The sequence below is a fragment of the Bos indicus x Bos taurus genome, chromosome 16 (assembly GCF_003369695.1).
Source record: "Bos indicus x Bos taurus breed Angus x Brahman F1 hybrid chromosome 16, Bos_hybrid_MaternalHap_v2.0, whole genome shotgun sequence".
Lineage (NCBI taxonomy): Eukaryota > Metazoa > Chordata > Mammalia > Artiodactyla > Bovidae > Bos > Bos indicus x Bos taurus.
The window spans coordinates 40546362-40568312 of NC_040091.1; the positions used below are offsets into that span (position 1 = coordinate 40546362).

The 21951-nt window shown below is 43.4% G+C and overlaps 1 protein-coding gene and 1 long non-coding RNA gene across 7 annotated transcripts in view; one reads left to right on the forward strand and one right to left on the reverse strand.

The window, feature by feature from the left end:
* VPS13D (vacuolar protein sorting 13 homolog D) overlaps positions 1-21951 on the reverse strand; it is a 273484-nt gene that overhangs the window by 7262 nt on the left and 244271 nt on the right. For all 5 annotated transcript variants that reach the window (XM_027564854.1, XM_027564853.1, XM_027564852.1 and 2 more), the window contains one exon: positions 8761-8892. In XM_027564854.1, the coding sequence (XP_027420655.1) occupies positions 8761-8892 (132 nt within the window). The remainder of the gene's footprint in view (positions 1-8760; positions 8893-21951) is intronic.
* On the forward strand, positions 11107-20137 carry LOC113906556. 2 transcript variants are annotated; one of them, XR_003514921.1, is made up of 4 exons: positions 11107-11750; positions 11983-12235; positions 15596-15771; positions 20100-20137. It is a non-coding gene; the product is annotated as an uncharacterized LOC113906556 (long non-coding RNA). The 2 variants fall into 2 exon arrangements; XR_003514920.1 differs by lacking the exon at positions 20100-20137 and having other exon boundaries at positions 15596-17103.

Sequence of the window (21951 nt, forward strand, 5' to 3'; positions counted from 1 at the left end):
AAGTCCACCCCCCTCCCATGTCTCCCTGAGCACCCACCACTGAGTCGGCCACCCCCTTAGCACTCAGTAAAATTCTGCCTGGTTCCAGCTGCCATTTTAATTGTAGCCTCACATGACAAAAAATTGGGGTTTATTGTTCTATTCTGACTGGTTGGCAATGCCAAGAATGTAGACTTGTAAAGTCTCAATGCCAAAAGGAGAAATACCAGCAGCTTTTGGTGTTCAGGCCACTCAGCAGAGAATTTCCCACATCCCAGGCTCGGATGGTGTCCAGGGGGCAACAGCACTACTTAAAGAGGCCGAGTGGAGTCTCAGATGGCTGGTCCAGTGGAAGACAGGGTGAGAGAGAGAGACAGACAGAGATGATAAAAGCCTCCTGACACAGAAGGGAAGGACTGGGGGCTGGCTGGAACTTGCCAGAAAACTAGCTTAAAAACTGAAAATGGCCCAGGGCTTCTGAGCATGGGTGGGCTGGGCACGTGGCGACTGAGGCTGGAACAGGTTCTAAGGGGAGCTCCCCAGAGCCAGCCACCACGATTAGGGCGAGGGCAGGATGGGCATTAAAAATCCAGTTGAGGACTGTTCTCTTTCATCTGGTCCAGCACAGGAGGCAGAACTTCTGTCCCATCGTCCACGTCTCCCCTCTCCTGTTTGGTACCTGCTGACGCTGACGTTTATGCACAGCCTCTAAGAGGGCTGAGGTCTCTCCATCGGGGCAGCTGTTCTGATACCCCTCACCTGGGTGGTTGACATTATTAGAGCCCTCTCCACAGTGGGCCTCTTTAAAACAGATTTCCTTCTAAGAGGCCACAGATGGTACAAGTCCTCTGTCCAGCCAGCACAACTTCTGGGTGGAAGGGAGGACGAAGGGTGGCTCTGAGCTGGGATGCTTGACTCAGAGCCATCCCACATGGTGGAGGGGACACATGCTGAGTGGGCAGGGAGACCCCCTGGGTGAGGCAGCTCTGGCAGGGCCAGCTGCTGTCTTTGTGTCTCAGTTTCTTCATCTGAGAGAGATGATGCTACCCACCAGCTTCCATCACAAAGTCAGTAAACTCACAGCCAAAATTCAATGTCAAAAGAATTCATGTCCATTATAGAAATGTGAGGGGAGGGGAACGGTTTGTAAATCCGCACATATCTCTCTTCTGTGAGCCCAGGAGCCCATTCATACCCCACAGCTAATACAGACAGTAAGTTCTGGACATTTACATGACGTGTTCTAGTCTTTTCAAACCAAAAGCAGATTGGAGCCAAGGGTATAACTGAGAGGAGGGGAGAGGGAGACAGTGGGGACTCAGCCAGAGTGCCAGGGTCACAGCCCTCGGTCTGAGCAAGAACCTGGACACCGACTTAGCCAATAGCCGTCTCTCCCTCCATTTTCTTCTCAACGCTTCCCTGGAACTTTCACAACCAAGAACTAACACTTTGGGTTTCATCATAATAGCATATATTACACACACATACACACGAAGTCTAGAAACCACAACAAAGAATAATTAAAACTGAGCTCCAGATTATGGGCCCCCTCCTGTAAGGGAGACCAACCCCAAATCTGTCATGGAGAGAGAGGAACCAAAACTCGAGGGGACAAGAGAAGCTGAACCCATGAGCGCTCCCAGCACTTCTCGTCTCATTCACCACCTCTGTCACTTCGTTGTCACAGCGTGGCATCCCCCTCCCTGCCTGGCTGTCCCCTGCAGAAGGCCTGAGCTCCTTTCCTTTGTGTCACTCGAGAGGCAAAGGCCTCACACAAGCCAAGTCCAAACACATCCACACTCCCCTCGCTTCACGTAGGCTGCTCTTGGCCCATGAATGGGTGACTATTACAAACCATTGTAGGATGACGTGGGAAGAAAAGCCATGTGGCCTCAGGTGGACCCTGAGTGTGTCCTTCTACCCTCTGACCTGTTATTAACTCAGAAGGAGGGAGGGTGAAAAACTGTGGCCAGAGACACACAGCCTCTGGGTAAGTCGTACCCTTCAAATATGGAGAACCAGAAAGACATCTGGTGTTCTGTGGACACTAGGGACGATTCTATAAAAAAAAAAGAAAATCAGGATTTTTAGACTTTGGTTAAAAGTTTCACTTATAACTCTCCTTTAAGGGAAGAAAGAGGATGTTTTGACCTTGGGACCAACTTCAGAAAGTTTCTTCTCAGAGAAAGGAAGGCTGTGACACGTGGCTTACACCTCTCCAAGATGACGGGTTCTAATAGTGGGCGAGCCCGGCAAGGTTCAACACTGCAGAAGCAGCTCCGCTATGAAGAACAGCGTCCCAAACCACAAACACCAAAGTTGCTGTCAACAACAGCTTCAGCCCTCTCACTATGTGGCAGGTAGTAATGTCATTTCCAAGTACGGTGGCCAGTGTGCCATTGGGACCGGCCAATCCTCAGTGACAGATGGCTCTGCCTGTCACCAGCCACAAGGCTTGGCTCAGAGCTGCCTGCTGTCATGTGTAGAGTGAGGATCACCATACCTCCTCTCAGGGGCCACCGTGATGACTAGAACCAATCTACATGCCCAACCAGGGTGGCTGTTGTTATTTCTTTCTTCTGTTGACAACAACGCCAGGTTATCCTGATCCTGTGGAGAAGGTCTCCTTGCGAGTCTACAAGTCCTCACTTCGGCAGGTTGGAGAAATGTTATGTCCCTCTAAGAGGCCGAGGGGAAAGAGGTTCATGACCAACTGATTTGCTCCTTAGGGGGAGAGAAATTTGCCAGTTGATTCAATTACCTTTTTCAACCGATTTTCTTTCTTTTTTTTCCCACTCTCTTGGGGTTTTGTTTTTGTTTTATCAACTTTTTTAATATTTATATATCTGTTTATTCCACACTTTACAGGCATTTCACAGTCAGAAGAGTTGGGAGCTGTCTTATTCCAGGAGTGTCAATGATTATTGACAGATAATTTCCTGGTTTAGAAAATGCAAGCAATGAACTCTATCCCACTCCTCAAAATGTCTGATCTTTTTATTTTTGTTTTGAGATTGCATATATTACTTTATGGTTTTTATTTATAATTATATGCTGTTAAATTAAATTATACTGTTTATTAGAATAAACAATATAACCTGTGCTCAGATAAAAGTGTTCTAACTTCTATTTCTATATGCAGTTTCTTAAGAAGAGTATATATATCAAATATCACAGTATGCATACAAAGGGGGCAAGAAAGGAGAATTTTATTCTTGATTTTTTCTGTACTCTTTGAATTTGCTAATAACTGTGCACATGAGTTTATTTCATCAGAAAGAGAAAGGACTAATCTGGCCAGTGGGTTTATAGGCTATTTTTGTTTTCCTTTTTATACTTTCTTGAATTAAAAAAAAAAGAGGAGGAGTAGACAAACAGATAGAATTGAGTGCATAACCCAAAGGGACAAGGAAGCAGCCTGACTCAGCTGAGATCAAGTGACACAGGGTGAGTCTCCAAGGTGCTGCTTAGATTCAAGGGGTCTCCTGTGCGTGATTTTCAAGTTTCCCCCAAAGACAAACACCACCTTCAAGGTCACATACAGGAACCCTGTCATGTGGAGCCACTTTCCAGGTCTAGCTGCCCCTTGAGGATGCTTAATTGTTGCTGTTAATTCCTTACTTCTCCTCTTCTCTGTAAATAAACCTGTGTATTTGTCTAAAGGATAAGGACTGTCTTTGTTAGCAGTGTCACAATACTAAAAAATAAAGAATAATTTTGAATAATTAAAAATGTCAAACATCTAGAAAGGCTCCTAATTTCTAATTAGAACAGGAGCTTTTAACGTTTATGGAACACACATGTTGTGTTGTGTTGTGCTCAAACATGTCCAGCTCTTTGCGACCCCATGGACTGCAGCCTGCCAGGCTCCTCTGTCCATGCATGGGTTTTTCCAGGCAAGAATAATTGGAGTGGGTTGCCATTTCCTTCTCCAGGGGATGTTCCCGACCCAGGGATGGAACCTATGTCTCCAGCATTGGCAGGAGGATTCTTTACCTATGCGCAACCTACTGACACTCAAATAATTAATTTTGAATAGTTAAAAATTTCAAACATCTAGAAAGGCTCCTAATCAGAACAGGCGTTCTTAACATTTTTGGATCATGGACCCTCCTTTCCCCCTGTTGGCACTGTGGGGAGGCCCACAATTCCTTTCTAAGGATAATGTTGATTTTAAACGCATAAAATGCTTAGGATTACAAAGGAAATCAAATATATTTAAGTACATCTATCAAACTATTAAAACCGAGATAGAGAACTTAAATATTCTTTCTTTAAAGCACTGAATAATATCTTAAAAAAAAACCTCACAAATATTATTTCCTAAAACTACATTAAAAAAATACAATCAAGTTGTCAAATAAACTCAAGAAAACAGTGTGTGATGACAACTACTTAGTTTTTGGAAAAGGTGAAGAACTACCCTAGTGCTTACATTGCTAGTATGGAATCTGGTCTGTGATGGTGTATTGGAAATAAAATAGGTACTTTTTTCTTTTTCTTTTAATGAAAATGAGGTGTCTGGCTACATACTAGACACCAGTTACAGAGAAAAATTAATGTAATCTGATAGGACAAATTTGCCTTTACCATCATTTTAACCCAGAATCCGATTTCAGAACCAAAATTAAGAAAGATGGAAAGTGATGGCAATTTTGCAACATATCAGAGTTAATACTGGATTCATTAGAAACTCAAGCCTTTACAGTGAACCAGATCTTAAATCATATGTCAGCAACTATCCTTTTAATACTAATTAATTGAATAAAATAAAAAATTAAATGCAACTTGATCTGGGAGAACAAAGTTGAAGTAACCACAGCATTGTGGACTCTGTGGGGTTTTCATGGCATCGGGAAGTAATTACACAATATTTTCCAGAAGTGAAACAGTGAGTCTAACTGGAAAAAAATGTGGAAACATTTAGTTAGAACAGTAGAGCAAGGTATTAAAGATCCTTTTAAGGGGTTAACTCTGGAGGAAAATATGCAAATAATTAGGTCTTTAAGCATGTTTTTAATTAGGATTCTAGGATAAAAGTCAGAGGTATATTATGGCGCTCCTGTGCTTTTCTTGAAAACCCCTTTTTTTGCAAAGTGATGCCTCCAACATGAAGACCCAGCCTGACCACTGAGGACACTTCAGAGAAATATGTGCCAGGTTTCCCGATGACTCCTGCCTTGTACACTGCGGAAGACTATGGTCACATGGCTCCTCCAGTGTACATGGGCAAGATTTAACACAAGCTGGGGTAGCAACACATGGTTTTCATCTTAAGAGTCAGAAGTCATTCATGCCAACATCTTCTCTGAGTTCTTATGAATTCCAAGAGTTTCATGAAATCTGTTTTACTGACTTCATTTTGATTCCGGCTTCCAGTTTTCCATGGCTCTGTGCTCAATGCTTGTATTTCACTGGGAGCAATCCTATGTTAGCCATGCTACACAATTTCTCCTTATGTTTCTGGCATATATCATTGTATTGAAAATGAATTTCATGAGGACCAGATACGGTTTGACTTGAGGAAGGGTGAGTGAAAGTGAAAGTTGCTCAGTCAACTCATGTCTGACTCTTTGCGACCCCATGGACTATAAAGTCCATGGAATTTTCTAGACAAGAATACTGGAGTGGGTAGACTTTCCCTTCTCCAGAGGATCTTCCCAATCCAGGGATCGAACCCAGGTCTCCTACATTGCAGGTGGATTCTTTGCCAGCTGAGCCACAAGGGAAGCCCAGAACAACTGGAATGGGTAGCCTATCCCTTCTCCAGTGGATCTTCCTGACCTAGGAATTGAACCAGGGTCTCCTGCATTGCAGGTAGATTCTTTACCAACTGAGCTATCAGGGAAGCCTGAGGAAGGGTGAGCAGGAGAGAAAATTAAAAGCACAATGTACAATAACCATCCAACTCTCATGCATTCAGCAAATATCTGTTGAGTCCCTAATAAGTGCCATCTACTGTTCCACATACTGAGGATTCTTCAGTGAATGGATCAGACAGAAACTGAGGCCCTCATGGGGCCACCATGCTAGTAGACTCTGTACCATGTCTCACTAGACTTGAGGAATGACTCTCTGAGCCTCCAAGCCAAAGGTGAAAAGTTCCATCAGTAAAGTGTATAAAGGGCAGTGACGGCACCAGATACTCACCCAAGGAGGGCAGGAATATAAAGTCCTTTCTGGAGTGAAACGCAGGGGATTTTGGCTATTGGCACGATGGCCAGAGCTAAGGCTAGACTAAAAGAGTAGACAGACATATGCTATGGACAGAATTATGTCCCCACCAAGTTCCCATGTTGACGACCTCACCCCAGTGTGACTGTATGGAGCATGGGAGGAAATGAAGGTTAAATGAGGTCATAAGGCCCAGTAATTCCACTGCTGGGCATACACCCCAAGGAAACCAGAATTGAAAGAGACACATGTACCCCAACGTTCATAGTAGCACTATTTACAATAGCCAGGATACGGAAGCAACCTAGATGTTCATCAGCAGATGAATGGATAAGGAAGTTATGGCACATACACACAATGGAATATTACTCATTTATAAAAAGGAACACATTTGAGTCAGTTCTAATGAGGCAGATAAAAATGGAGCTTATTATACAGTGAAGTAAGTAAAAAAGAGAAAGACAAATACTATATATTAATGCATATGCATGGAATTTAGAAAGATGGTAATGATGATTCTACATGCAAGGCAGCAAGGAGACACAGATGTAAAGAACAGACTTTTGGACTCAGTGGGAGAAGGCGAGGGTGGGATGATTTGAGAGAATAGCACTGAAACATGTACATTACCATATGTAAAACAGATGACCCATGTGAGTTCAAGGCATGAAGCAGGGCACCCAAAGCTGGTGCTCTGGGACAACCCAGAGGGATAGGGTAGGGAGGGTGATGGAAAGGGGTTTCAGGATGGGGGTGACACATGTATACTCGTGGCTGATTCATATTAATGTATGACAGAAACCATCACAATATTGTAAAGTAATTAACCTCCAACTAAAATAAATAATTAAAAAAATAAAGGTTCTTTTTTTCTTTTAATGAGGTCATAAGGGTGGGGCCCTGATTCTCTATGATTAGTGTCTTTATAGGAGACATCAGAGATCTGGCTCAGCCTCTCTCTGCCATATGAGGACACAGCCAGAAGGTGGCCATCTGCAAGCTGGAAAGACAGCCTTCACCAGGAACCAAATCAGTCGGCACCTTGATCTTGGACTTCCCAGCCTCAATACTATGACAAACAACTTTCTGTTGTTTAAGCCACTTGGTCTGTGGTATTTGGTTTTTAGCAGCCTGAGCTGACTACCATAATGTCATACATCTCCATCACTGAGAGACCTTCCAGTAACAAAGGGAGTTTGAATTACAAAAAATCACATCCAGGAAGATGCCTTCCTATGCAGTAAGCAACACATGAATTTTGGATTTGACTTTCGATATTCCCATTCAAATACTGCTACGAAACTATAAGATGAGGTCAGCTTAACACATCAGTAACAACGACACTGAAGACTCTTTGAAGAGCTAACTTCTACTTCAGATACCCTTTCATCAACCAAAAAAACCCCCCCAAAACCCCTCATGGTCCTAAACCCTCCTTACCTTGTTTATCCTGAGATAAATAAGCATTCGAAGAAATTAAACTAGCATTTTGCTATTTATTAGGGCAGAACTAACTGCTTTCTTTGGACTGGTGATTCTAACATCTATTTAGGTTATAGAGCATTTTATGTTAAAGGAAGAATATTGCAAAAAAGTGATATACTGAATTCTATCATATCAACTGGAGAAGACTCTTGAGAGTCCCTTGGATCACAAGGAGATCAAACCAGTCAATCCTAAAGGAAATCAACCCTGAATATTCATTGGAAGGGCTGAGGCTGAAGCTGAAACTCCAATACTTTGGCCACCTAACGTGAAGAGCCGACTCATTGGAAAAGACCCTGATACTGGGAAAGATTGAGGGTAAGAGGAGAAGGGGACAATAGAGGATGAGATGGTTAAACAGCATACTCACTGACTCAATGGACATGAGTTTGAGCAAACTCTAGGAGATAGTGGAGGACAGAGGAGCCTGGTGTGCTGCAGTCCATGGGGTCACAAAGAGTCAGATATGAGTTAGCGACTCCACAACAATAAACATATCAATTAGGAAAAACTTCACTAACTGAAATTATAACAAGATCCTAAGTATATAAGGTTCCACATTCAAGAGTAGCAAAACAACCTTAAGAACGTTGCATTTCCAAAATTTTCAGCTACTAGTTGTTTGTTATTTGTTAATCTGTTTTGTTTTAACTAGCATTCTTCTGCCAACAACAGCACACCAAAGTTTAGGAAAATTTTACAGGGCAAGAAAAAATCTTTGGATTGAGAACATTTTATCTTCTCTCTTTGAACTAATTAGAAAGAGAATGCCAACATTAAGGTCCTGCTGTGGAATTCAGTTTGAGAAGCACTGTTACATCTAAATGTATAAAACATCTGGGCTTGGGACTTTCCTGATAGTCCAGTGACTAGGACTCCTTGCTTTCAATGCAGGGTGCATGGGTTCAATCCCTGGTTGGGGAACTAGGATTCTACATGCTGTCTGGTGTGGCAGGAAAACAAAACAAAACAAAAACCCATCTGGGCCAAGGAATCTCTGACCAGTTCCCAGGCCTCAGAGTCATGATGATACTCAGAAATGGACAGAAACTTCTCAGACGCAGAGACAGAGAAGATGACCTGGTGAACCAAAAAGGCTGGTTTCCCACGGACGCAACTCACAATTCATCTTGTATGTTGTCTGTTAGTTTGAAGAGCTGCTCCTGGCCCTCTGCCTGGCTCTCCGAGTAGCGAGGAAGCAGGCCCTGGGGCCCTGTGCAGCAGCGTGGCTTCCGTACCCTCTGTGCTTGAGTCCTAGGGTGGGAAGGTGGACAGAAAAGCAAAGAGGTTACATGCTAATGCTAAAATGACTTCCCTTCCTTCCTTGTCTGAGATAAAAACGCCACTTCATACAGGACATGCTCTAAATCTGCTGACCAGCATTAAACCCACATTCAGTACCCACCGTGAATGCACTTGGAAGAAAGTGGTTAAAATCTCCAGTTTTGAACAAGAACTTCACCGTTGCCATTTCCTAGACACGTGATCATGGGCAAGTCAGTTCACTTCTTCAACCCCCAGTTCTAGTTCTCTCTGTAAAATGGGATGACAGTACCTACCTTGCAGGATGGCTGCGAGGATCAAACAAAACTATGCCCATCAAGCCTGGGCTGGACAGAATGTGGGCTATCCACCAATGGTGACTCTTGTCACTGTTATTATTACTGGACTTACTCTGGGTCACCCTCTGTTTTTCTAGGGATCTCTTCTGGAGAGACACCTCTGGACTTGGAAAAGGTCAGGAAGAAGTGTGAGAGGTTTGACTGTGAGTGAGAACACATCAGGCTCCCCATCTTCTAGGAGGAGCTCAGCTGCCTGGTGTCGGGGAGGGACACAGGCATCGCAGGAGGGAGGAGAGAGACTCCGTGGACCAGTCCCAGGCCACAGGCTGGGCTCCAACTCACGGTCTTCAGCTGTCGGTTGCCCAGAGGAATCTGCTTTGCTATGGCTTTCAGGGTAGGCTGGTGTTGTCTTTTTCCACAAACCATATACAGGGTAATTGATAAGTACTTTCTGGTGTTTTCCTAGAAACAGGAGTCCATATTTGTCTTGGAAAGGCTGTGCATATTTCAGATGACTGATAAGAGTGTGCCTGGTCTGTCCTCGGCCTTGTACTTGGTGTACTTTTCATTATTTGTTCCTGGATTCCAGTGAAGCAAAACACCCCTCTCTAGACACATCTAAATGAGAGGCTGAGGCTTGCCACTCCTGAATCATGAACTAAGAGACTTACTTGCAGGGGCAGGAAAGTGCCTGGTAGGCAAATCAGGGTAAAAACACAGGGACAGAAGCAGAAATTTGCCACAGGCCACACCATGGGTGAGATGTAAAGATAGGACAACTCAAAAGCCCTCCCAGGCCCACGCCAACACTCCACCTACCAGGCCACGTGGGCTCAAGCTCCATACCTGGGTAATGCTTGATCTGGGCTTGGAAACCAGAAATCCAGTGATTAATTTTATAAAAAGTTCAGTAAAAAGGATGCCCCAAGAATACACTACTAATTGTGTTCTCCGAGTGAGACTAAAAAGAAGTTTTGATCATCTGCACCAAGGGAATGGGTAAAAAAAAAAACACACCCAATTTTAATTACAAGATATATTCACGTACTCCTGCTGTGCACAGTCTCAATTCCTTCTTTAAGACTGAGGCCCACTGCTGGTTATTTAGATCCCAACAACTGACTGAAGGGGGCTCCCCAGGTGACTCCTGCCAATGAAGGAGACATAGGAGACAGGGGTTCAATCTCTGGGTCAGGAAAATTCCCTGGAGAAGGAAATGGCAACCCACTCCAGTATTCTTGCTTGGAAAATCCCACGGACAGAGGAGGCTGGCAGGATGCAGTCCATGGGGTCACAAAGAGTCACACATGAACTGAGTGACTGAGCATGCAACTGACTGAAAATATGGAGGGCAGCAGAGAGGGCTGCCATTAACCCTTCACACAAACGCCGGACAACTGTTGTTGTAAGGATGCTGGCAAAACACTGCGTGGGAGAGAAACCAGGGGAAGGACTGTGCAGTGCTTTTCCAGGTAACTGAGTTCTGTTCTTATCTCCTGGTCCAGTGAAACATCTACCGTCGTTTCAAACACTGTCTAGGACAGGCTAAAAACACATCTTTTCCTCAAGTCAGGCTTCCTATCCTATCACCCCTGAAGCTCCTGGAAGAGGCCTGGGTGCCGTGGCCGAAGCCCAAAGGCCCTCAGGAGGCCTGCCAGGCGTGCTCATCTACGTCTTTCAGTATAAGGCTGCATCCTGACTCCTCTCCCTACATCCTTCTGGATCTACTGGGAGGATCGAAGGCTCAACTTTCACACATGCCCCAAATCTCTCTCTTTCTCTATCGCTCTTGTAACTGATAAATGATCTCTGGATTTGGAATGGATTGCTCCAATAGTTTTGTAACTTATTCTGTTTCCACTCCTGTCCTTCTCCTCACAGCAAGTTGTTTCAAAAACAAGTCAGGTTAAATTGGCCATGAGCTCAAAATATATTTGCTTCACATCCCACTTAAAAAAAAATATTTGCTTATTGCTTGGCTCTCCACCTGGAATGTAAGCTCCATGAGAGGAGGGATTTTGTTTTATTCCTGGGTTCATGGTAGAGAAGCAGCAGTATTAACTGAATAGATGAATGAAGGCATTTGGAGGTGGGGGTGGGAAGAGGTATAAAGGCCACTTTGACTACTGAGCTAAAAACAAGAGATGATATGCAAACTTTGCTGAAGAGATTACAGACCATGAATGCTCAGCTTTGAAAGCCAACAAAATTAAAGCAGAATATGAACCAGCTCAAATCCCAACTTCCTGAGGGAAAGGTCAAGGGTGTGTCTGGCCAGTCAACTAGTCAAAACAAAGAAGGCGCATGAAGGCAGAGACATGACAGGAACATCTCTGTTGACACATGTTTTCCTTAGAAGAAACATTCTTTTCATGAGTATTCAAAGCAGGGAAAAAACATGCTACCAAGAAGGAGAAAACTCAGTGAGAGTCCTGCCCTCCTTGGGTGAGATCCGAGAAGCCAGAGCAGGCAAGGAGAGGTGGCCCGTTTCTGGATCTGCGCTTCTGAGAACCACATCCCATGAATAACAACCACAGAACAGTTGTGAATGTAAGTAAGTGGCCCTCTATTGTCACCAAATAGCTCTCTGGTGCCTACAGATGGTCTTGATTCGGTAACCTCCCTCCACACCGTCCCCAGAGTTCTGTGATCCATTCTTCCCTCTACGCCCAGTGCATTATCTTCTACCTTTCAAACTCTAAACACACCTGAATGCCAGATGTGCTCCCTCATGGGTATGCACTGCCTGTTTGTTAAGTTTTCTTATCTGTCTCCCCAACAGGTCCTCACTCCATGATCAACCAAACACCAAGGGAAGGTTGTTGTGGAGTGTTCAGATCCTGCTGCCTGGAGCTGCTTGCTGTGGCATTCAAGGCTCACTGTCCACACAGACACAGGAGGGAGGACACGGAGTCACCCTTGTGGTCTCCTGAAGGTCCCGTTCATAAGAGGCGATCTAGACATATATTCTTACTAGAAACAGAGATGGATTAAAGGCATTCTTTCCACAGTCTCCTATGTCCTTATCATTGCTGGTAGGCAAGAAAGGATTCCTACTTCTCCGAAACCTAATTAAAGTGTTAACCTCCTGAGGTCCAAGTTGGGAGGCTGGGGAGTGGAGGAGTTAAAACCATTTGCATGTGAAAAAATTTAGTTCCAGACTTCAGCCAACAGAAAGTTTAAAGAGACATCTTCAGTGCAGGCCCTCATGTGTTATGGGAACTGCTTTATTCATATATTGACCATGGCACTAAAAATTCGAGCATAACCCTTTGAGATCAGGATGACTGTACATGTCACAATCCTAAATCTGTTCACTCTGGGATTCAGGAATACAGTTCAGCTCAGTTCAGTCGCTCAGTCATGTCTCTTTGTGACTCCATGGACTGCAGCACGCCAGGCTTTCCTGTCCATCATCAACTCCTAGAGCATGCTCAAACTCATGTCCATCTAGTCAGTGATGCTACCCAACCATCTCATCCTGTCGTTCCCTTCTCTTCCCACCTTCAATCTTTCCCAGCATCAGGGTCTTTTCCAATGAGTCAACTCTTTGCATGAGGTGGCCAAAGTACTGGAGTTTCAGCTTTAGCATCATTCCTTCCAAAGAACACCCAGGGCTGATCTCCTTTAGAATGGACTGGTTGGATCTCCTTGCAGTCCAAGGGACTCTCAAGAGTCTTCTCCAACACCACAGTTCAAAAGCATCAATTCTTCGGCGCTCAGCTTTCTTTATAGTCCAACTCTCACATCAATACATGACTACTGGAAAAACTGTAGCTCTGACTAGATGGACCTTTGTCGGTAAAGTAATGTCTCTGCTTTTTAATATGCTGTCTAGGTTGATCATAGTTTTTCTCCCAAGGAGCAAGCATCTTGTAATTTCATGGCTGCAGTCACCATCTGCAGTGATTTTGGAGCCCAAGAAAATAAAGTCTCTCTGTTTCCATTGTTTCCTCATTGATTTGCCATGAAGTGATGGGACCAGATGCCATGATATTTGTTTTTTGAATGTTGAGTTTAAGCCAACTTTTTCCCTCTCCTCTTTCACTTTCATCAAGAGGCTCTTTAGTTCCTCTTCACTTTCTGCCATAAGCATGGTATCATCTGCATATCTGGGGTTATTGGTATTTCTCTTGGCAATCTTGATTTCAGCTTGTGCTTCACCCAGCTCGGCATTTCACATGCTGTACTCTGCATATAAGTTAAATAAGCAGGGTGAAAATATACAGCCTTTACCAATTTGGAACCAGTCTGTTGTTTCATGTCCGGTTCTAACTGTTGCTTCTTGGCCTGCATACAGACCTCAGGAGGAAGGTAAGGTGGTCTGGTATTCCCATCTCTTGAAGAATTTTCCACAGTTGTGATCCGCACAAAGGATTTAGCATAGTCAATGAAGCAGAAGTGGATGTTTTTCTGGAACTCTCTTGCTTTTTTGATGACCCAACGGATGTTGGCAATTTGATCTCTGGTTCCACTGCCTTTTCTAAATCCAGTTTGAACATCTGGAAGTTTACATACTATTGAAGCCTAGCTTGGAGAATTTTGAGCATTACTTTGCTAGTGTGTGAGATGAGTGCAACTGTGCGATTGTTTGAACATTCTTTGGCATTGCCTTTCTTTGGGATTGGAATGAAAATTGACCTTTTGCAGTCCTGTGGCCATTGTTGAGTTTTCCAAATTTGCTAGCATATTGAGTGCAACATTTTCACAGCATCATCTTTTAGGATTTGAAATAGTTCAACTGGAATTTCATCACCTCCACTAGTTTTGTTCATAGTGATGCTTCCTAAGGCCCACTTGACCTCACACTCCAGGATGTCTGGCTCTAGGTGAGTCATCACACCATTGTCATTATCTGGGCCATGAAGATCTTTTTTGCATAGTTCTTCTGTGTATTCTTGCCACCTCTTCTTAATATCTTCTGCTTTTGTTAGGTCCATACCATTTCTGTCCTTTATCGAGCCCATCTTTGCATGAAATGTTCCCTTGGTATCTCTAATTTTCTTGAAGAGATGTCTAGTCTTTCCCATTCTGTTGTTTTCCTCTATTTCTTTGCATTGATCACTGAGGAAGGCTTTCTTATCTCTCCTTGCTATTCTTTGGAACTCTGCATTCAGATGGATATATCTTTCCTTTTCTCCTTTGCCTTTTGCTTCTCTTCTTTTCTCAGCTATTTGTAAGGCTTCCTCAGACAATCATTTTGCCTTTTTGCATTTCTTTCTTGGGGATGGTTTTGATCACCGCTTCCTGTATAATGTCACAAAACTCTGTCCATAGTTCTTCAGTGGTGTTCAAAAAAACCAGTTAGATCACTGTTCCTAAGTCACTTGCCTGTATGTTCCCATGAACCTATTAGCATCTGGAAGGAAAGGACTCCATTCTTTTTGTTTTAAACTGGACTTCTGGACTAGACGCATCATTATCCTCAGTTTAGGGCCCACTATCATCACTGGCTTTTTATTTATTTTAAATGACATAATAAACATCTGTGAAACCACTATCCCTTGTGTGAAAACCCCATTGTCTGACCATACCTTGAGTCTATCTGTGTGGTCCTCTCCCTCTCCTCCCCCTCCCCATTCCTCTTTCCTTTTCCTCTTCTGAGATAGCCACTACTCTCTATCTTGCACTTACCATTCCTTTACTTTCCTTCTGCATGGAGTCGTATCACATTTCAAAGTATGCTCTGGTATAGTCTTGTTACATTTTCTGATTTTCATTGTTTGGGGCTTCTGAAAAAGGATGGCACTACCTTCTTATGTTTGCAGACTTACTTCTTCCTCCTTGAAGTCCTATTGTTAAGATTCAATCACTCTTCTGTGTGCAGCTATAATTCAGTTATTGTACTGGCTTATAATTATTCCACTGTATGAACAGACCATCACTCATCCAGCTTCCTGTTGATGGCACATGGAGTATTTCCAGGTTTTGCTACTACAAACAATGCTGCTGTGTACATTCCTATACCTGTTTCCTGGTGAACCTCGACAAGAGTTTCTTTGGGTACATACTTAGGAGCTGTTTGCTAGACCACAGGGCATGAATGTTCAGCTAACAAGATAATTCAAACTGTTTTCAGAGAGGCTGAAACAATTTACACTCCCACCAGCAATGCGTTTCAGAGAGCCTAGTAACCTGTATCCTTTCCAGCACTTTTGGTACTGTCCAGGGGAGCACTGTCCAGCACACAGCCACTGGCCATGTGTGGCTACTGACACTTGAAATGTGGCCAGTGTGACTGAGGAACAGAATTTAAATTTTTTCCTTTAAATGTGCTCAAATTTAAATAGCGTATTAGATAGCATTGGTCTAGCTTCTAACGTTTTTTTGCTGCTTGAATGGGTTTCAAATAGCATCTTGTCTTCTCATGCCCATCTTCCCCTTTCAACCTACAGCACAAGGGATTCCATTAAGAAAAGAGGTGCAGATGTGGAGCAGAGCAGAAAGATCAGCCTCCAGGCTGCTCTTGCCCGTCAGGGCTGCTCTTGCCCGTCAGGGCTGCTCTTGCCCGTCAGGGCTGGGACGTCCTGGGACTGTCTTCTGGCTTCCCAGCTCACCATCACCTTTGCTGGTAAGACATGATGCCTCTTGGGCAGGGTCCTGGTACCACCATCCTGGGGTTAACGAATTATTCCACAAGAGGTGGCACAACTCCACCCACTCATCTCTCATAAGGGGATGGCATCTCTCACTGACAAACACTTCACACAGAAGAGAGCTTACAAAAGGCGGGAGCTGGCTTATTGCAAAGGCAGCAGCTCTGCCTCCACAAACCTTTGTTTAGCCCAAGGGCCGCGGTGCACTTAATTGCTGCCAGCTGGGGGTCTGTCGGCCATTTTAAGCCCTCGGCTGCTGCGGTTTAGAAATTTCACAGTGTATAGAAAGAAGCAGGCGTTCCAGTCAACCAGTTAATCCAAAATGTCAGCACCAAACGAACTTGGGCTTTGAACTCCATGGAAATGTCAGAGCGCCGGCTGTACAGCATGGACGACTCTCCCCCCAACTCCCCACCCTGGGGGAGAAGGGGCTGCTGATACAGTGGCTGATACACTGCAGATACCCACCTAGAGGGGGAGATCAATGCAGAGCAGCTCTGCATCTGGCCACTGCTCTCTGACGTTCACTGGAGCCAAAGCCAAAGATCAGAGTAATGAAAACAATCCCTGTCATTTTCTTGAAGCAGCAGTAAATCCAAACAAGGTGACATGGGGCGATCTAACCAATTCCATCCACTGGGTTGATCCTGCCTTTCAGCCGGAGGGTCAACGGTTGGCCAGCTATTATTTGTTCTTCGCTTCTATGATGAGTAACCATGTCATAGTTCTATTAGTTGAAGACAGATGTTGTACACACATACACACACCCCTGTACAGCTTGAGTTAAGATATTAGTTGGCTGAAGAATCTGTCATGGCCCATGTCTATCAACCAAATGAAGTTCAAAAAACAATCAGTAAATGAGGACAAAGTGTGTGTGTCAAACATGTGACTTCCTAGCATAAGAGAATGTTTAGTCAACTGATGACTGCCATCTTCCTTAGGGACTGTGAACGGACCTCAGCAAGATGATGGATTGTGCTTGCATTTACTTTATGTGTGTGTCTGAAACTTTTGTTATAATTAAACATTTTACCTGTATATACTTGTGCTAGACTGAGTACAAACAATTAGGCTGAGATGGTCAACCCAGACTCTCTCTTTAAATACTAGCTGTTAATGAATGACAGGGCTTCCCTGGTGGCTCAGATGGTAAAGAATCTGCCTGCAATGCAGGAGACCCAGCTTCAATCCCTGAGTCAGGAAGATCCCCTGAAGGGAATGGGTATCCAGTCTAGTATTCGGCATCTGGTCCCATCATTTCATGGCAAATAGATGGGGAAAAAGTGCAAGCAGTAACAGATTTTATTTTCTTGGGTTCCAAAATCACTGTGGATGGTGAATGCTGCCACAAAATAAAAAGACTCCTGCATCTTGGAAGAAAAGCTATGACAAACCTAGATAGTGATTTGAAAAGCAGAGACATCACTTTGTCAACAAAGGTTCGTATAGTCAAAGCTATGGTTTTTCCAATAGTCATGCATGGATGAGAGAGTCAGGCCATAAAAAAGACTCAGTGTCAATGAACTGATGCTTCTGAATTGTGGTGCTGGAGAAGACTCTTGAGAGTCCCTTTGACAGCAAGGAGATCAAACCAATCAGTCCTAAAGGAAATCAACCCTAAATATTCATTGAAAGGACTGATTCTGAAGCTCTAATACTTTGGCCATCTGATGCAAAGAATGGACTCATTGGAAGGCCCCTGATGCTGGAAAAGATTGAGGGCAAGAGGAGAAGGAGGTGGCAGAGGATGAGATGGTTAGATAGCATTACTGACTCAATGGACATGAGTTTGAACAAACTCTGGGAGATAGTGAAGGATAGGTAAGCATGGCGTGCTGCAGTTCACAGGGTTGCAGAGTTGGACATGACTTAGCGACTGAACAACAAATGAATGCCAGCTACAAAGTACTAGAATTCTTGACTGAATGGGTTAAACATCTATCAGTTCTCTAAAAGGAATTCAAGTCTGTCTCAACAGTATTCTCCACACTGGAGAGTATGAATTGGTTAAAACTTCTGATATCCACTGCAGCACAGTGTCTAGACCGATCACCAAGCCTGCTATGCCAGGGGTGACATCTGACCTCTGACCTGTAGCCTTCTTCTCATAACTGTATCCACTTCCAAAGACTAAGTAGAAAAGGACTTCTCCACTAACTCATTTTACTCCCTTCAGTACAAACTGTAATCAAAGAAGACTCTACTATAGGGTGGAGACCTCTGAAGTTTGGCCAGTTTACAGGAGAAACTCTTCCCCATAGTTGCATGACAGACAGAATTCTACTTTCTAGAATGTACTCAGAGATAGTATTCTACCCGTAAGTTTAATGATAACTGGGCTCTGGCTGCGTTAAGTCTTGAACTGAGGAAATTATACCAAATACCCAATGACAGTTTGGATTTTGAACACATTGAAAAAAAAAAAAAAAAACAGTTGGGCAGAAAGAAACCCTCTGTCAGTAGAGGTTGGTTCCTAAATGAAATTACTGAGAAGCCAAACTGAGAGCCTTGAGAATGACTTCTACCTGCCTCTGCCCCTCACCATCATCCCAGTTAATGAACTTTTCCTGAGCATAGGCCGTGCTGAGCCTTTAGGAATACAGAGATGAATGGAGTTCTCAGGGAGCTTCCTGGAGTCTAACGGAAGAGAAACAGAAACAAGCAATTATAATGTGGCCGGGGAGCCTGAGGACAGAGCGTGTAACATGGTAGCAGGGTTCAAGTCCCAGTTCCAGCGTTTACAGACTGTGTGACCTACTGCAGGCTGTGTAACCTCTTGGAGCTTTGGACTTGTCATCTGTAAAATCGGATACTAATGGGGCTGTTGTGAGGAATAAGTCAATCAATACGTGTACAGTGCTTATAAAAAAGCCTGGTACAGAGTAAGTGCTCAATAAAATGCTACTGATGATGATGATGATGGAGTATCTGCAGAGGGTGCCATGCGTGCACGAGAGGGGCCCTAACTTAGCTTAGCCTCGGTGGCTGAAACCAAGATGGGCCGGGAGCCAACATCCAGTCCTTCTCTCTTAGTTTTCTTATTGGGGAAACCGCTTCAAATGGAAATATTCCCCTTTCCCTCTTGCTTTCTTGTCAACATTCTACTTATCTCTCCCTAGAGCTCTGAAATCATGTGTGTAACAACACATAAAATTCCATATTGTATTGTTATAACCAAAAATGCGGGAAAGATGCTGATTCATGGAATTGTTAGAAATTACACGACCATCGCTGTTAAGTTTTTTGTGACTTGACATCCTGCAGTGGGGACGACGTTTCCTGGGCCGGGCTTTCTCCCATTGTGGGATTCACACCTGACTTGTTTATAGGGGTCAAGGGTTCCTGTAACCTAACACATGTTTGGGGGACTCCATGACACTGCAACTTTGACAGCTGGTAGGACTAATGCCAACAGAGATGACGACTGGGATTTAAACTCTAAGAATGAGACTAATTCAGAGCTTTTACTCCTAGTCCACTAACTACCTGTTCATGAAGCTGCGGGGAGGAGTAAGGCAAACTCAATCTACAAAGAATTTCAATCAAGTGGACAATATGATACTGAGATTACAGCCTGATAGCCTTGGATGTCCTGAAATGACTAACTTTTGCATGCATTCTGGGGTTGATTTTCAAAAAGCAGTTGACAACTTACAAAGCAGTTTGCAACTTTCAACATCTTCACTACAAAAACAAGGTGTTTATAAACACAAGCTTCATTTATGTTTAAGCACAGCATTCTGATTCAGTGTAAGGCTTACAGGAATCTCTAACTATGGTCAGTTTCATTACTAACCTATCACTTCTAAGGCCAATCCCAAGGTGCTTCACATGGGCCTAAAATACACTTCCTGGTAAACTTATTTTGTAGCTATTAAGTACAAATATTAATGATAAGAAGTTGATTAAACAAAGCATATTGCTTTCAGATTGATGTCTAGCAAATAATTACATAATTACTTTCTTTTAATCTTTACATGACCAAACTTCTCCCAAAAGCTGGATCCCTTTTAAGAGAGGGATGAAATTTAGGAGCATGGTGGTACAGGGAAGAACATGAAGCTTTGGAAAAAGACAAACAGACCTGAATCCCTATCCAGTCACTTATTAGCAGAGTGATCCTGAAGAGGTTACCAGATTGCTCTCAGCCCTTGTTTCCTTGTCAATAAATGGGAATATAATACTTACTTGGTTACGACTGTTGAGTTAATATATGAAAAGTGTATAGCACAGTGTCTGGTACATAGCTATTGTTGTTTAGTTGCTAAGTCACGTCTAACTTTTTTTGCAACCCATGCAGGAAGCCGACCAGGCTCCTTTGTCCATATTTCTCCAGAGGATCTGCCTGACCCAGGGATCAAACTGACATCTCCTGCATTGGCAGGTGGATTCTTTACCACAGAGCCAACAGAGAAGCCCCTGGCACATAGTAGGTACTCACAAAAGTTGTCTGTCTCCCATGCCCTTATTAAGAATTACTGGGTAATTACTGGTCATAGCAAACACCCTTTTCCAACAACACAAGAGAAGACTCTACAAATGGACATCACCAGAGGGTCAATACCGAAATCCGATTGATTATTTGCTTTGCAGCCAAAGATGGAGAAGCTCTATACAGTCAGCAAAAACAAGATGGGGAGCTGACTGTGGCTCAGATCATGAACTCCTTATTGCCAAATTCAGACTTAAACTGAAGACAGTAGGAAAAAACACCAGACCATTCAGGTATGACCTAAATCAAATTTCTTATGATTATCCAGTGGAAGTGACAAATAGATTCAAGGGATTAGATCTGATAGAGTGCCTGAAGAACTATGGATGGAGGTTCATGACATTGTACAGGAGGCAGTGATCAAGACCATCCTCAAGAAAAAGAAATGCAAAAAGGCAAAATGGTTGTCTAAGGAGGGCTTACAAATAGCTGTGAAAAGAAGAGAAGCTAAAGGCAAAGGAGAAAAGGAAAATAATACCCATTTGAATGCAGAGTTCCAAAGAATAGCAAGGAGAGATAAGAAAGCCTTCCTCAGTGATCAATGCAAAGAAATAGAGGAAAACAATAGAATGGGAAAGACCAGAGATTTCTTCAAGAAAATTAGAGATACCAAGGAAACATTTCATGCAAAGATGGGCACAATAAAGGACAAAAATGGTATGGACCCAACAGAAGCAGAAGATATTAAGATGAGTTGACAAGAATACGTAGAAGAACTATACAAAAAAGATCTTCACGGCCCAGATAATGACAATGGTGTGATCACTCACCTAGAGCCAGACATCCTGGAATATTAAGTCAAGTGGGCTTTAGGAAATATCACTATAAACTGAGCTAGTGGAGGTGATGAAATCCCAGTTGAGCTATTTCAAATCCTAAAAGACGATGCTGTGAAAGTGTTGCACTCAATATGCCAGCAAATTTGGAAAACTCAACAATGGCCACAGGACTGGATAAGGTCAATTTTCATTCCAATCCCAAAGAAAGGCAATGCCAAAGAATGTCCAAACTATCGCACAATTGCACTCATCTCACACGCTAGCAAAATAATGCTCAAAATTCTCCAAGCCAGGCTTCAACAGTATGTGAATCGTGAACTTCCAGATGTTCAAGCTGGATTTAGAAAAGGCAGAGGAACCAGAGATCAAATTGACAACATTCGTTGGGTCATCAAAAAAGCAAGAGAGTTCCAGAAAAACATCCACTTCTGCTTTATTGATTATGCCAAAGCCTTTGACTGTATGCATCAGCACAAACTGTGGAAAATTCTTCAAGAGATGGGAATACCAGACCACCTGACCTGCCTCCTGAGGAATCTGTATGCAGGTCAAGAAGTAACAATTAGAACTGGACATGGAACAACAGACTGGTTCCAAATCAGGAAAGGAGTATGTCAAGGGTGCATACTGTCACCCTGCTTATTTAACTTATATGCAGAGTACATCATGTGAAATGCTGGGCTGGATGAAACACAAGCTGAAATCAGATTGATGGGAGAAATATCAATAACCTCAGATATGCAGATGACACCACCCTTATGGCATCAAGCCTCTTGATGAAAGGGAAAGAGGAGAGGGAAAAGCTGGCTTAAAACTCAACATTCAGAAAACTAAGATCAAGGCATCCGGTCCCATCACTTCATGACAAATAGATGGGGAAA